Below are 14,957 nucleotides of genomic sequence, written 5' to 3'. Positions count from 1 at the left end.
GTCTGAAATCACGCATGGCCGATCTAAATGCAGTTCAGATCACCATCAAAGAGCTACCAGAATCTGCTGATGATAGTGTTGTGATTGAGTTTCTGAGTCAAAGAGGGTGCAAGATTGTTAACAATGTCATGAGACGCATGATTCGCTATAAAAACCAGCTGACTAACTGTTCTAACGGAGACCGGATGGTCTACATAGAAGCCACGCCCCCCAAGCACATTCCTCGGTCGGTGAAGTTGGGCTCACATTGGGCTAAGGTCTTCTACTATGGACAGGTTAACATCCAACAGCATGAAAAGAAGACCCATGGTAGAGCAAACGAACCAAACTTCAGTCCTGCCTCCCAAGAGTCAATCAGGGTCATAGAGGACACTTTCAACATGTATGTGGAAAAAGATCCTTTAACCTCCAAGTATGAGACAGAGCAAACCGGATCAAAGGAAAAAGAGCCTGAGATGGTGAAGGAGATCATCTCCCAAAACCCGGAGGGAAAAGGAGATGAGTCCCCTCCTGAAGCTCAAACCTTGACCAAGGAAAAAAACAACTGGAGGAAAAAGAAGATGCAAGCTACAGAATCTATGAAAATAAACGAGGGAAGACGGAACAAAAGGGACACCAGGCCAAACCGTCAACGATCCAACTCTTTTGGAAGTACAACAAAAGTTGATACATCCTCATTTCGATCCTATCTCAAATCAGAAAAAGCCTTACAGGCAAAGAGATCAAGAGATACCAGATCATTAAGTTCTGAATCAAGCATTAGCTCACCAGCAAAGAAGAGGGCTGACACAGTTGTTACTGACATAGTGGATGTTAAGAACCAGGAGGCTTCTCAACAGAGGAAAAGTCAACAACAAGGCCTCCAAGTCTCAACTGGAGCAGGTGCAACACTGGGGACGACCAACAGCCCACCAGGAATAAACAGTCTGAAAGCTAAAGACACCCAGCATGAGAATTACCAGAAAACAGAAACAGAGTACCCTGGGGGTTCTTGCCCCTGATCTTAGAGGGTTAAATGTTAAGCTTGCTGGTAGTTCTACCATGAGGACTCAAATCACGCGCGGCTGGCCACCAATCACCAGCTACCAATCACCTGCCTACACCTGCTCTATAAAGAGTAGTCTAACATATGCTTTTGCTGCTCAGGTCTTCGTTCGACGCATGCTGCTGCTTTACTGTGCTTCTGATTATCTCGCATATCTCGTCGCTCAGTTGCTACGTCGGTTAATACACACCAAGAGGTCATAACTTCGGATTCGTGCTGGTCGGCCTACTACTTCTGGTCCGGGCAAGCGAGCGCAGAAAGCCGTTCATTTCGGTCCCCGGTATCCTCAACAACACCACCAACAAGTTCCCAACACGGACATCTGCCTGGTTCTACAAACCCTCGCCGAGTTGGTGCAAAGCATTGGCGCCAGGATGGACGCCGTCAAAACACCATGCGGAACTCCCGGATGGGTCCAGGCCCCCAACCCGCTGTCGTCTGTCGCCACGGCGCCTTTCTACTTCCAGCAACCATCAGGCTCAGCTTCCTCCGCCTTCACAGGCTACGCACCTGGCACGTGCCCTGCTACCATGGCTATTGCAGTCCCCGCGTTAGCCCCCGCAGCGTATTCTCTCTCACAGCTCTACCAGTCCAGCTTCAGGATGAGGCTCCCTAGGTCGGGTTAGGGGGTTTCTTCCAAGGGCAATGGTTTGCTGAGAGATGGCCAGTTGAAGCTGGCACGTTCGCCCTCGGGTCAGAGTCGTCTGCACTGTTCGAGCTTAACCCTATCGTAGCAGCTAGCGTTCTGTGGGGCAAAGCATGGCGGCGTTAACGTGTAACCATGTTTTGCGATAACAAAGCAGCGTCAAAACGGCTGGGAAGGTGGTCTTCCACAGCATACAGATTTTACATCCGGTTGAATTCGGCGAGTTTGTTGCACACGTCGGTGTGGTACAACACAGAACTCTACGTTCGCAATCAAAGGTTCATAATTATCTTTATACCGTGTACTAAAAGTGTAAGTTTCCTCTTCATAACGCCACCTCAAGCGTTTTATTAGCCGTTTTCTGTTATTACTTTTTGCTGGAGAAGGAGGGGTGGGCAGCTGAAAGGAGTCGTAGCGAGACATGTTGTTTCGGCCTGGCATTCGAGAGGGCCTAGTGCACTGTTCGGTTAACTTCTTGTGTCTGAGGTTTTTCCCTTCACTTTAACATGAATGAAGTTGATGGGTTTTAGGCACTGTGGTAACTGATTATCACTAAAAGGTTTTTATTGACGAAGGGACTTTTGGATTGGTTCAGCTGCTGCTCACTAACTCTCACGTTCCTCTGCTCGCGATGCGATTCACATATCGATCAATTGATTCAAAAGATCCAAAGACAAAGAACAGGTACATTATGGTATCATTTTATATTATTATTTATAGTCTTATTGTTAATAGCTTCAGTCGCGTTGGTATTTAATTTTTCATTTGCTCGTTTAGCTATGTATGACAGTTAACAATGTTGGTGTATTACAATTATTTACGCGTGTAGGCCACTCCAACTCACTCGATATTTCAAATAGATTAGTGTGCTCTCTCAGAGCTGGGAGATTTCATCCTTATTTTAACATATTACTCGAGACGGTGTTTCTCACAGCGTTCTACGGGTTCATGCATTCTCGGGTTCATGCGTTCTTGCGTTCATGCGTCCATGCGTACACGTCTCCTACTCAGACTTTTTCCCCTACACGGGGTATTTAATTTTTCATTTGCTTGTTTAGCTATGTATGACAGTTAACAATTTTGGTGTATTACAATTATTTATGTGTGTTGGCCACTCCAACTCACACTCGATATTTTGAATAGATTAGTGTGCTCTCTCAGAGCTGGGAGATTTCATCCTTATTTTAACATATTACTCGAGTCAGTGTTTCTCACAGCGTTCTACGGGTTCATGCGTTCTACGGGTTCATGCGTTCTACGGGTTCATGCGTTCTACGGGTTCATGCGTTCTACGGGTTCATGCGTTCTACGGGTTCATGCGTTCTACGGGTTCATGCGTTCTACGGGTTTATGCGTTCTACGGTTCATGCGTTCTTGCGTTCATGCGCAAATGCGTTCATGCGTACACGTCTCCTACTCAGACTTTTTCCCCTACACGGGGCCTGACTTTCGCTGATGTAACCTTCTCTTGCAAGGCATTTTTCTATCTAAAAGCGATAGCCAAGGAGCAGCTGTTACTATTATCATTTCCAGAATCAACAACTCTCTGTCCTTGCGCTTCCATGTTCCTTTATCTCAAGCTTCGGCAACGCACATCCCCGAATCACCTGTTTATTTGCGGCCTGCCAATGACTAAAGGGTGGTTCAGAGTCCATCTCGCGACGGTGGTAGAAGGGTGCGGCCTACCATCTCCCCTCTACACTGGCCACTCCTTCCGGATTGGAGCGGCAACCACAGCCGCTGAACAAGGGTTGCCGGTCGCGTCTATCAAACGGCTGGGAAGGCGGTCTTCCACAGCTTACGAATCCTACATCCGGTCGAATTCATGGTTCTTCCTTCAAGCGCACACGATGCTCTAACGTCGGTTAAGGCAGGTTTATCACGTTTGCTACTACAGCTGTTTTTGGCGGCCTGTTTCCATTCTAGTTTTAGTCTTGGTGTCAAGGTGTCATTTTTGTTTTTATTAGTTTAGTCACGTTCATACTCTTTCCAGTGATATCGAAATTCCGTTTAGGTATTATCAAAGATACAAGTGCGTAGATTTGTTAAATAAGGTAAACGGTCGAAAATTGATGTAGTTATGTCTCAAACATAACCGCCCCTGCTAGTCCTGGCAGGATACGCCGAGTCCGCACGTCATCCTTGATCAGTGACGGGGCTCATGCCAAAGATTTACCATGCAAAATATTCCCATGTCGTTATTTAAATAAATCCTGTTGAAGTTCCAGTTGGACAAAATAACGTTATTACAGTTTATCGCCTAGTTTAGGTCAACGGAAATGAAGACATTTTAGCAGTCTTATTTTGTAAAACACTTTCACTCTCGTTTGTATTCGCCAACAACATTGTACTACGTATTTAATTATAGTTATTGTCATATGACCAGCATTGTTTTCCTCACGCGATAAAGGTTCGTTGATGACGACATTTAGTCATAATTTTCGGTGTCAAAAGCAACACTATTTGCAACTACTGGTGGTGGTGGTGGTTATCAGGTACTAAACTCATAAAGCAAAATTTGGCTATATAACTCAAGGTTAACCTGCAGCAACCCCGGCAAGTTTGACCACGTCGGTGGATCATCTAGAAAACACTCTTGAGTTCGGTGTCACGTTGGTGGCATATCATGGAAAAAATAAAACTCAAGGTTCGCAGCGGCGACCCCGGTGAGTGCGTTGACCAAAGCGCAGCGGTAACAACTCGGGCACTCGTGACTATGACCACGTCGGTGGCACGTTATCTATTACTCATGGTTGACTGCAGTAACCCCGGTGAGTGCGTTGACCACGTCAACGCACAACTCAGGCACTCGTGAGTTCGTTGCACTCGTCGGTGCGGTACAACACAGAACTCAACGTCCTACATCCGGTCGAATTCAAGGTTCTTTCTTCAAGCGCACACGATGCTCTCTAACGTCGGTTAAGACAGGTTTTACACGTTTGCAACCATAGCTGTTTTTGGCGGCCTGTTTCCTTTCTAGTGTTAGTCTAGTCTTGTGTCAAGCTGTCATTTTAGTTTTTTATTAGTTTTAGTTACATACTCTTTCCAGTGTTATCGTAATTCCATTTAGATATTATCGAAGTTACAAGTGTGTAGTTTTGTTAAATAAGTTAAACGGTTGAAAATTTATGTTATGTCTGGAACAGTTGAAGTTCCAGTTGAACAAAATAACGTTATAAGTCTTTATCGCCTAGTTTAGGTCAACGAAAATGAAGAGACATTTCAGCAGTCTTATTTTCGTAAAACACTTTTAGTCTTGTTTTATTCGCCAACTATATTGTACTATGCATTTAATCACAGCTATTGTCACACGCCCAGCATCCACGTTGCGTCCAGTCTCGTTTTTCTCAAGCGATAATGGTTTGTTGATGGCGACTCATAGTCATAATTTTCATTGCCAAAAGCAACACTATTTGCAACTACCGGCGGTGGTGGTTGTCAGGTACTAAATTCATAAAGCAAAATTCGGTTTCATAACTCAGGTTAACCTGCAGCAACCCCGACGAGTGTGACCACGTCGGTGGATCATCTAGAAAACACTCTTGAGTTCGCTGTCACGTCAGTGGCGTAACATAGGAAAATAAAACTCAAGGTTGCAGCGGCAACCCCGGTGAGTGCGTGACCACGTCGGTCAAGGGCACTCGTGAGTATGACCACGTCGGTGGCACGTTATCTAGTACTCTTGGTTTGACTGCAGTAACCCCGGTGAGTGCGTTGCCCACTTTGGTGGGAACAACTCAAGCAGTCGTGAGTTTGTTGCGCATGTCGGTGCGGTACAACACAGAACTCTACGTTCGCTGCAGCAAATCCGGTGAGTGCGTTGCTCACGTCGGTGGGAACAACTCAAGCACTCGTGAGTTCGTTGCGCACGTCGGTGCGGTACAACACAGAACTCCACGTTCGCTGCAGCAACCCTGGTAGTGCGTTGACCACGTCGGTGGGCACATGTGTATTTGTGTATTTGTGTGGGCGTAGTTTCTGCACAAGTTATTGCAAGCTTGAAAAGTAGACTATTGTTCATTGAATGCCTTAGATTCTCACACTTATATTACACCTTGGACTATAAATGGATTGTGGTCATAACAACAGACTTGACTGAGGAGCTAATACCATTGGTGCATGCCCTAGTCTTCTGTACTGCCTCCTTTACCCCCTGGGCATTATCCTGGTCACTATCCCTAGCAGGAGATCATATGACTCGACCTTTTGATCTGTTGCCCTTATATAGCATAACCTTTATATACAGTGCTTTGGATGTATGTCTATGGGATTTGAATACTTGAAAAATAGCGATGATAGCCATCCTTGTGTTAACTATGGATAGTTTAAACTGCAAAAGCTACTCTCCCGACCAGGTGAAACACATCCTTAATAATAACTTCTCTCTTCTCCATTTAAACACTAGAAGCCTGCAAAAACAATACAATGATTTAGTTTCCCTCATGACTATTACTGACCATGGATTTGATGTGGTGGGCTGTAGTGAGACATGGCTGAATGAGAGATCACACATAGAATCTCTAAACATTGAGGGATACAGACTCGTCAACAAAAATAGATCAGATAAAATTGGAGGTGGGGTTTGTTTTTATGTGAGGTCCAAGCTCAACGCTAGAGTGTGAGGGTTTGATTATCCATGATGGTCTTTCAGACTCTATTCATTGAGATCAAGACTAGTAATACAAAAAAATATGTAATTGGAGTGGTCTACCGTCCCCCTGATTCAGATTTTAACTTGTTTAGGCTGAAACTAGAACTCTTGTTTAATTTAAATAGCAACAAAAATAAATGCATAATACTTGGAGATTTCAATATTGATGTAGCAAAAAATGATTTCATTAACACCCTACACACATATTCCTTCTTTCCTACTATTAACACTTTTACCAGAGTCACACAATATACTAAGACTATCATCGATAACATTATCACCAACATACCAATTACGAGCTTAACATCTGGAGTAATCATCTCCGACATTTCTGACCACTTTCCTGTTCTGGTATCCATTGATCTAATGACCAAACATTTAATTCCAACCCAGAAAACAAAAGTTAAAACCATAAATGAAAGAACAATAAACCAACTTTGCCAAAATCTACAAAACAAAAATTGGGACACTATTTATCACTCCAGTGATCCCGATTCTGCATACAATTCCCTTACTGATATCATAACTGATTCTATCCATTGTACCATCCCTGAAAAGAGGTTTGTAAGCAGTACTAAAGTCCATGGCCATGGCTGACACAGGGTATCTTAAAATCTATCAACCACAAAAATAAACTCTATAAATGCTACACAAAGGACCCTAATGATACTAACAAGGAAATGTACTCAACATTTAGGAACAAACATACTTCCGGAAAAGTAAAAGAGAGCATTACACCGACTGCCTCAAACGATCTCTGGGGGATTCCAAGAAAACGTGGCAGGTTCTCAATAGAGCCCTTGGTAGGGACAGGAAAGACTTAGTTCTCCCTGACACTGGTAGCTCTTCTGGTCAAGATGACCTTGCAAACCGTTTTAATAACAATTTTGTCTCCATTGGAGAGAATCTAGCTAGCAAAATTAGCCCACCCCTGGGAGCGTCCTTCACCCAATATCTATATGGGGAGCACCCAAACTCATTCTTCATGCGCCCAACAGATCAAAATGAAATCCGTACGATCAATGGGAACATGAAAAACTCAAGGACATCAGGAGATGATGAAATTAGTAGTTATCCTCAAGGCCATTATATATTTCATCCTAGAGCCACTTGCTTACTGTGTAAACCTCTCCCTGTTCTATGGGATCGTACCAAAACTGGTACGATGGGATCTATGGGATCTGTGTGTGTGTGTGCCACGGAAAACAGCAAGAATCATTCCCATCTTTAAATCAGGAGATAAAAATGACAAACAACTACAGACCCATATCAATCCTGCCTACACTCTTGAGAAGGTAGTGCACAAGAGGCTGAGTGGCTACCTTAATAAACATAACATACTTGTCCCCTCTCAGTACGGCTTCAAGAAACAAAGCACTACCTGCATGGCTATCCTTGATCTCCTAGAAAACATCAGTCATGCCATTGACAACAACAAACAGGCTATTGGGATATTTCTGGATTTATCGAAAGCATTCAATACTATCGATTACAATATCTTACTTGGAAAGCTACAGCATTACGGGATCAGAGGTACAGCATGGAGATGGTTCAAGAGCTATCTCCAGAATAGAGAGCAGTTCGTACTTAGAAATGACCATAGATCAGTACAGAAAATGGTCACTCTTGGGGTCCCCCAGGGTTCCATTCTCGGACCTCTCCTGTTCACCCTTTATATCAATGACCTAGACTATGTCTCTGATGCCTTTCATAAGGTGTTATTTGCAGATGATACCAACTTGATCCTGTCTCACAAAAATATTCTTGTCTTGCAGGAAACAGCAAACAAGGAGCTGTTAAAAGTGGACACTTGGCTTAAGTGCAACAAATTATCACTAAATATTAATTAAACAAACTACATTATATTTCGTTCCACAAAAAATACAAGTAAGGTGGAAAATACCTGTCTCTCCATCAATGGCCATGTCATTGAAAGAGTAAAATCAACTAAGTTTTTGGGTGTAGAACTCGATGAATTTATCAATTTTAAAAGACACACTCATCAATTATTAAATAAACTTTCCAAATATGTTGGACTTTTTTACAAAATAAGACACTTCCTCCCACTCTGCGCCTATACTCATAGAATCTGGAGTTACAATACGTAACTATCGTTTCAGCCATTTACTGAACAATTCAGAATTGAATGAGAGGAGGGCTGAGGAGGGCTGTCAATCAAATATCGCGCTTCAGAAACGGCCAATCATAGGAAAGCCCGCCCTGCCTTGATTCCCTCCCCCATAGTGCCAAAATTAAATTCGAGCGAGCTTAAAAACATCTTTCGCGAGAGGCTGTTACGCGCGAGAGGCTGTTACGCGCGAGAGGCTGTTTTGCGCGCGCTGAGGTAATTTGCGCGCGCGAGAGGCTGTTTTGCGCGCGCAGAGGTAATTTGCGCGCGCACAGAGATCATTTGCGCGCTCGCAGTTAATATCTACGCGTGTGGAATAATATAATACGCCCGAATGCATCTTTTATCACATTAGTGAATTATGGCACTAATGTGTCGCCATAGTCTTGTGACAGATCATTCACTTCTGTGTTTATTTTTCGCAAATACCGGTTGGGTATAACTGCAATAAAATACTTAAAGCAGGGGAAGTTATCTCCTACATTCACCATTCATAAAATTCCCCCTGCGCGCTCGCGCTCTGCCCTATCTCTGTTACGAAGCGCGAAGCTGCCCCTGCATCTCTGCACGTTAGTTGGCGGCCGAGCCCCTCCTTCTCGCGTGTGTGTGCGCGTGTGCGTGTGCATGTGCGTGTGTGTGTCCAGTCCTCCCATATTAATGTGTAAACCACATAATAAGTAGTCAACAGAAGACAATGTTTTAATCCCACTTTATATCTCCTTGTTACTTTTAGATGAGAACCCCTGGCCAGCCTGTCAGACTGGGTGTCAGGCTAGGGAATTTAAAAACAGGCATCCTTGGTTAGAGTGGAGGGAAAAAAAGTTATAGGTAAATGTCAGCCAACATACAGTTGGTATACACAATTGAAATTCATAATGTTAATCACTATGCAAATGAGAGTATAGCTAATTCATAGTCATTTTTAAGGTGCAGTAATTTCACACTTTTACACAATTCAATTACTGTATGGTATGTTAGATAACAACAGTAAGAGCTCAAATTAGAGCAATTGAAAGAGTGAAACATTAGTCTACTGTGTATCTCCTTCTCATGCAGTGGTTAGCCATGGTTGTAAACAGTTCATTAAATTATTTTGAGTCGATTTTGTCCTTGTTTAGCATGTGCTATTGCTACTATAGATATAAAAAGGACAACTTGTCATTTTTGTGTTCTATTTGTTCATACTGTTATTAAAACTGATAAACCTACTCAGCTTTCCATGATTGTTGATAATCGTTATACTCTTAAATCAGCGGGTTGTAGACCCCTGCGTTGGTGAGTGTGGTGCGACACCCCATAAGCACCACACACGTACACGTACCGGTGGGACGGGTTTGTACGAGGCTGGGAGGGAATCATCACAGTATACCCACTACAATAAAATAGACCTCACCACTGATTATATGTATAAGTAAGGTTATAGGCCGAATTCGGTTAAAATGACGCCTCTGCTGGCCCACAACTAGATTGTCTCGTTGTCTCGTAATGCGCTTTATAAGTTAATTATATTTAAATTATTATAACCATGTAGCCTTTAGCCTATAGCCTTTTCTTGGCGTTATAATTACATCCTTTCTCGTTACATCAATATATAGGTTATTGTTATAACGAGATCTGTATCTGACCATTGACCATCCTCTCGGAAATGAATGAAATTCATATTGATGGTATGGCACTATATCCCTATTCTCGCCGGACCTTCTTGATTTAATAGACCACTTTCGTCTGGTGGTCTCCGTACATAAAATATATATATATATATATATATATATATATATATATATAAATATGTATGCATGTAAATAGGTATATACATACCTATTTATTTATATATATTTATTTATTTGGTATATACGGAGACGACCAGACCTCCTAGAAGCAACAAAACAAATAAATATATGGGCCTATGTATAAATATGTATGTGTATATATATATATATATATATATATATATATATATATATATATATATATATATATATATATATATACACATCCATATTTATAGTTATTTATTTATTTCGTTATATATAGATGTTTATTTATTTATTTATTATATACAGAGACCACCAAACCTCCTCGAAGCAACGAAAAATGGTCTATTAAATTCAAGATGGGTGCATGGGCGAGAACAGGGACATAGTGCCGTACCGTCAATATGAATTTCATTCATATAGGCTATGGTCATTTCACGGAGCTGTGAGACCAGGTTGACTCGGTCGTTGAGACGGGGATCTGTGTGTGTGTGCCACGGAATATGAGTGTCATTCACTTGCATAGGAGCAAATTCCGTTGGCATATCACAGAAAATGTAAGTGATTACGTGCACCACAGATTTGGAGTTAAGCGCCCATTGTCGACTCTGTGGTTGATACGGGGATCTGTGTGTTTGCCACGGAATATGAGTGTAATTAACTTGCATTGGAGCAAATTCCGTTGGCATATCACTGACAATTTAAGGGATTCCGTGAGACAGGGGAATTAAAGTTATATCCAGTCTGAACTCTTTTAAAAGGAGAATCAAGGCCTGGTTACTGGAGAGGGTACCTGAATAGATAGAGCAGGGGGCCAGGTACTGACTTTTATTCTTATTTTAAAAAATGGTATTGTCATACACTGTCATTGTCTTGTTGTGACTTTTCTTGTCTTGTCCTGATGTTTTTTGTGAGAAGAAGCAGAGTGATTGGCAACATGTTCCTACAGCAGTGAACTCTGTCAGTAGCACGGAGCGCACAGTCCCAGAATTAAAAAAGATGTGGTCTGACATAAAGGTACATATTTTTGTGTAGCCTACAAATAAATCGTTATGGTCCCTAAAGACCCTCTCCCTCCGAATCCTGCCGTTTGCATGGTCCGCCAGAAGTGCCATATGGTGCAGCATTACCACGGCACTCACCTCTGTATTATTAGGGTTACGGTAATAAGACTGACCGAGAACACCTTGGATAATCAGTTTGTAATCACCCACGTAAAATGTTCTTGAACATAACCCCTTTTTAATGCCTGATTTGTCATGAAAAGCATCAAGAGTAACGGACAACGATTGTGATGAGGAGCGTGGCTTTGTTTTCCACACTTGGGATTTAATTGACATTTGATCATGTGTTTACAGTTTCACATAAAAATATTATGTTATTGACACATGTTGGACAGATGCTTTATTCCATGCAGTCGCGCCGTCAGTGGACAGTATGGAGTGACAGGATTAAAAGATTTTATTTTTTTCTATTCTAAGTAGATGTTTCTGGAGTTATAATGAGAAATAACGCAGTTGACTAGAATTATTCTGATTACATATGATACGGGTTGAAATTTAATTTATGAAGGGCGATGATAAAACATAATCGTTCTTCTCACTCTACAATTCTTCTGTCTGACTTCAGTTCACCACCACACCATCTGTGTTGCCATTTCTCCTTTTCCTCCAAACCATGCGTACGCATGGGTCAGAGTTTGCTTAGGGCTGCGCACATTCTCTCGTCAAGTTTGTTTTTTATAGATCACAACCTTGGCGTGGAAAGTCACGTACGCCAATTTCAGCCCCATTTTGTGCGTACGCAACGGTTATAAATGAGACCCCTGGTTTACTTCCTGCGGTGCGGATTGCGTTCTCACTGCAGGTGAGACAATCGATTGCACCAGCGTCCAGTGGAGCTTTTCCCCAAACCACGTTGTAATAAAAATTCACCACATTGTGTGCTTGGGAAATCAACTCCAGGTTAGGTTAGTTTAGCTGATCTGCTCAGAGTTATTTTAGATACGCCTCTTCGAGTCATTCTATGTTAAGATAGGAAAAGTCCAGATTAGTTTAGTTTAGCTTGCCAGAGTCGAAGTTAGTCTTGTTTAGCTGTGTTGAGTCTAGGCTAGTCTAAGTTTGTCAGGTAGTGTAAACTCCTGGTTAGTCTAGTTTAGAATCATGGTTGGTAAAGTCTACTCTAGCTTAAGATAGGTAGACGCTAGTTTTGTAAGGTTTAGCTTGGTAGACTGATGGTTAGTATGAGTATAGGCTAGTATTGGTTGGTCAGGTAGAGTCAAGGGGGGTCTAGTTTAGTCTAGTTAAGCTTGATAGAGTCTAGGTTAATCTTGTTTATTCAAGCAGGAATTATGTTAGGCTAGTTAAGTTAGTCCTGTTATAATAAGTCTAGGTTAGCTGGTATATTTAGTCTCGGTTAATTTAATTTTTAAAGGTTAATATTATAGTCTAGGTTGAACTGGTTTAGTTAGTCTAGGTTATTCCTAGTCTAGTTTAGTCTAAATAAGTCTAGTTTAGCCTAGGTTGGGCATGTATAGTTAGTCTACGTTAGGCTGGTATAGTTAGTCCTGGTTAATCTAGTTGACTCTAGGTTATGCTGGTCTAGTTAGTCCTGGTTAATCTTGTTGACTCTAGGTTAGAAAGGTTAGCTGGTTAGTCCTGGTTTATCTAGTTGACTCTAGGTTAGCTGGTTGGTCCTGGTTCATCTAGTTTACTCTAGGTTAGACTCTAGGTTAGCTGGTTAGTCCTGGTTCATCTAGTTGAATCTTGTAAAGCAGCTCTCACCGTCGTCTGCGACCAGGCCCACGGTGACGGGGATGGACTCCACGCTGGGTTCTCCAACTCCATAGATGTTGACTGCACGCACACGGAACTTATACTGACGCTCTGGAAGGAGGTTCTACAGACAAACACAAGATGAACCCATCAGTAGTCTGGCTCCAGACAACACACGATTCTCCAAAGGACCGGCTTCCCAGAGTTTATCTGAGAACATTGGGTTCTCCGTAGCAGAAGGTTTTCCATAAGACATGGATCTTCAATAACACAAGGTTCTTCTCCGTCAGCACAAGGTTCTCCATAACATAAGGTTCTCCAATAATGAACTGGTTCGCCCAAACACAAGGTTCTCTGTAACACATGGTTCTCAATGAATACAAAGTTCTTCTTAACAAAAGGTGCTCCATAACACATGATTCTCCATAACACAAAGTGCTCCGCAACACATGATTCTCCATTACACAAGGTTCTTCGTAACAAAAGGTTCTCCGTAACAAATGGTTCTCAATCAAAACAAAATTTGTCATAACACAAGGTTCTCCATAACACAAGGTTCTCTGTAACACAAGGTTCTCCAGTAACACAAGTTTCTCATATATCTGAGAGCTATCATCACACTCGGATGTCCTTTACTCTTTCGCAGAGCAAGGAGGTGCTGTCGTAAATTCTTTGCATTAACCACTAAGTAATGAGTAATTGGCTGATTGCTGAATGAATGAATAAATCCTCCAAATCATGAATGACTGCTATATGTAGTGTCATGATGTTGCAGGAGGAGTGTGAGGCTGTGATGGCCTACCTGGACGTTGTAGGAGGTGCTGTTGCAGGAGCCCAGGGCCCTCCACTGGGACCCAAGGCTATCCCACACCTCCAGGTTGTAGCTCTGGACTGCGCTGCCTCCGTCGTAGGTGGGGCCGTACCACGACAGGGTCAGGGTGGAGCGCCGCACATCTGAGACCGCCGGCACCTTGGCAGGGGGGTCCGGTTTATCTGGGAGGACACGTCAGTTCACAGGCAGAGTAAGAGCAACTCAAGTAAAGATACATTTGAACTCACTGTATCAGTTTGTTTGTCCCCATAAAGAAATATGATGCTACTCTTATTTGTGTCGTGCCGCAAAAATAAAATAGAATTTGTGTGATTTATTTTAATTGGGAGAGGAATTTAATTGAATTGAATTGAAAAAGTTTTTATTTCAAACAAGTAAATAAGAAAAACTTTTTCAATTCAATTCAATTAAATTCCTCTCCCAATTAAAATAAATCACACAAATTCTATTTTATTTTTGCGGCACGACACAAATAAGAGTAGCATCATACCAGAGGAGCAAGACTGTTAAATGGTAAATCTTACCCACTTTGGTGAGGTCGGGGTTAGTAAGGTTAAAGGATTTGGCTAAGGTTTGCTAAGACCTCAGGTTAAAGGTTCAGTTTGTAGAACTCAGTTTCACCTAGCTGTGAGGTAGGCGATTACCACCAACTGAATATTTCACCCCTCCCTTTCCAAAGACTACGGTGGCCTTTACTGGCCTTTATTGTTTCAGGTGTCCTTTACTGGCCTGTGTTGTGTCAGAGGTCCTGTACTGGCCTGGTTTGTGTAATTTGGCCTGTACTACACAACAATGGTATTAAAACGAATCACAAATGGGTCGAAGCCATGGGGATAACACGCCCCCCTCCTTCCTACAACTCTTAGCTCAAAATGCTTTTTTAAAACATTCTCTCTAGAGGTTATGAATAAAGTGCTATTTTAAAAGAAATAAAAAACATACACTCAATCAAATATACTCGTATTAATTATATTCTCAATTGATGACATGTCCGTTCTGCTAGATGCCCCTAAACTCAACAATTTAATTGTTGACATTGACTATGAGGAAATGTAAATGAGCCATGATTTCTGTCTCTCAGCCGATTATGCAGTGTAAATGTGTTCTGTAATTGGGCTGTTGGTTTT

At 42.2% G+C, this 14,957-nt stretch overlaps 1 protein-coding gene across 1 annotated transcript in view; it reads right to left on the bottom strand.

The window, feature by feature from the left end:
* The window catches only part of mylkb (myosin light chain kinase b), an 82,265-nt gene that overhangs the window by 52,887 nt on the left and 14,421 nt on the right, over positions 1–14,957 (bottom strand). Inside the window, exons 8-9 of the mRNA XM_030380912.1 lie at positions 13,801–13,991; positions 13,008–13,122 (exon numbers count right to left, since the gene is read on the bottom strand). Of these exons, the coding sequence (XP_030236772.1) occupies positions 13,008–13,122; positions 13,801–13,991 (306 nt within the window). The remainder of the gene's footprint in view (positions 1–13,007; positions 13,123–13,800; positions 13,992–14,957) is intronic.

Source organism: Gadus morhua, chromosome 16 (assembly GCF_902167405.1).
Source record: "Gadus morhua chromosome 16, gadMor3.0, whole genome shotgun sequence".
NCBI lineage: Eukaryota > Metazoa > Chordata > Actinopteri > Gadiformes > Gadidae > Gadus > Gadus morhua.
This window is presented reverse-complemented; position numbering and strand designations above follow the sequence as displayed.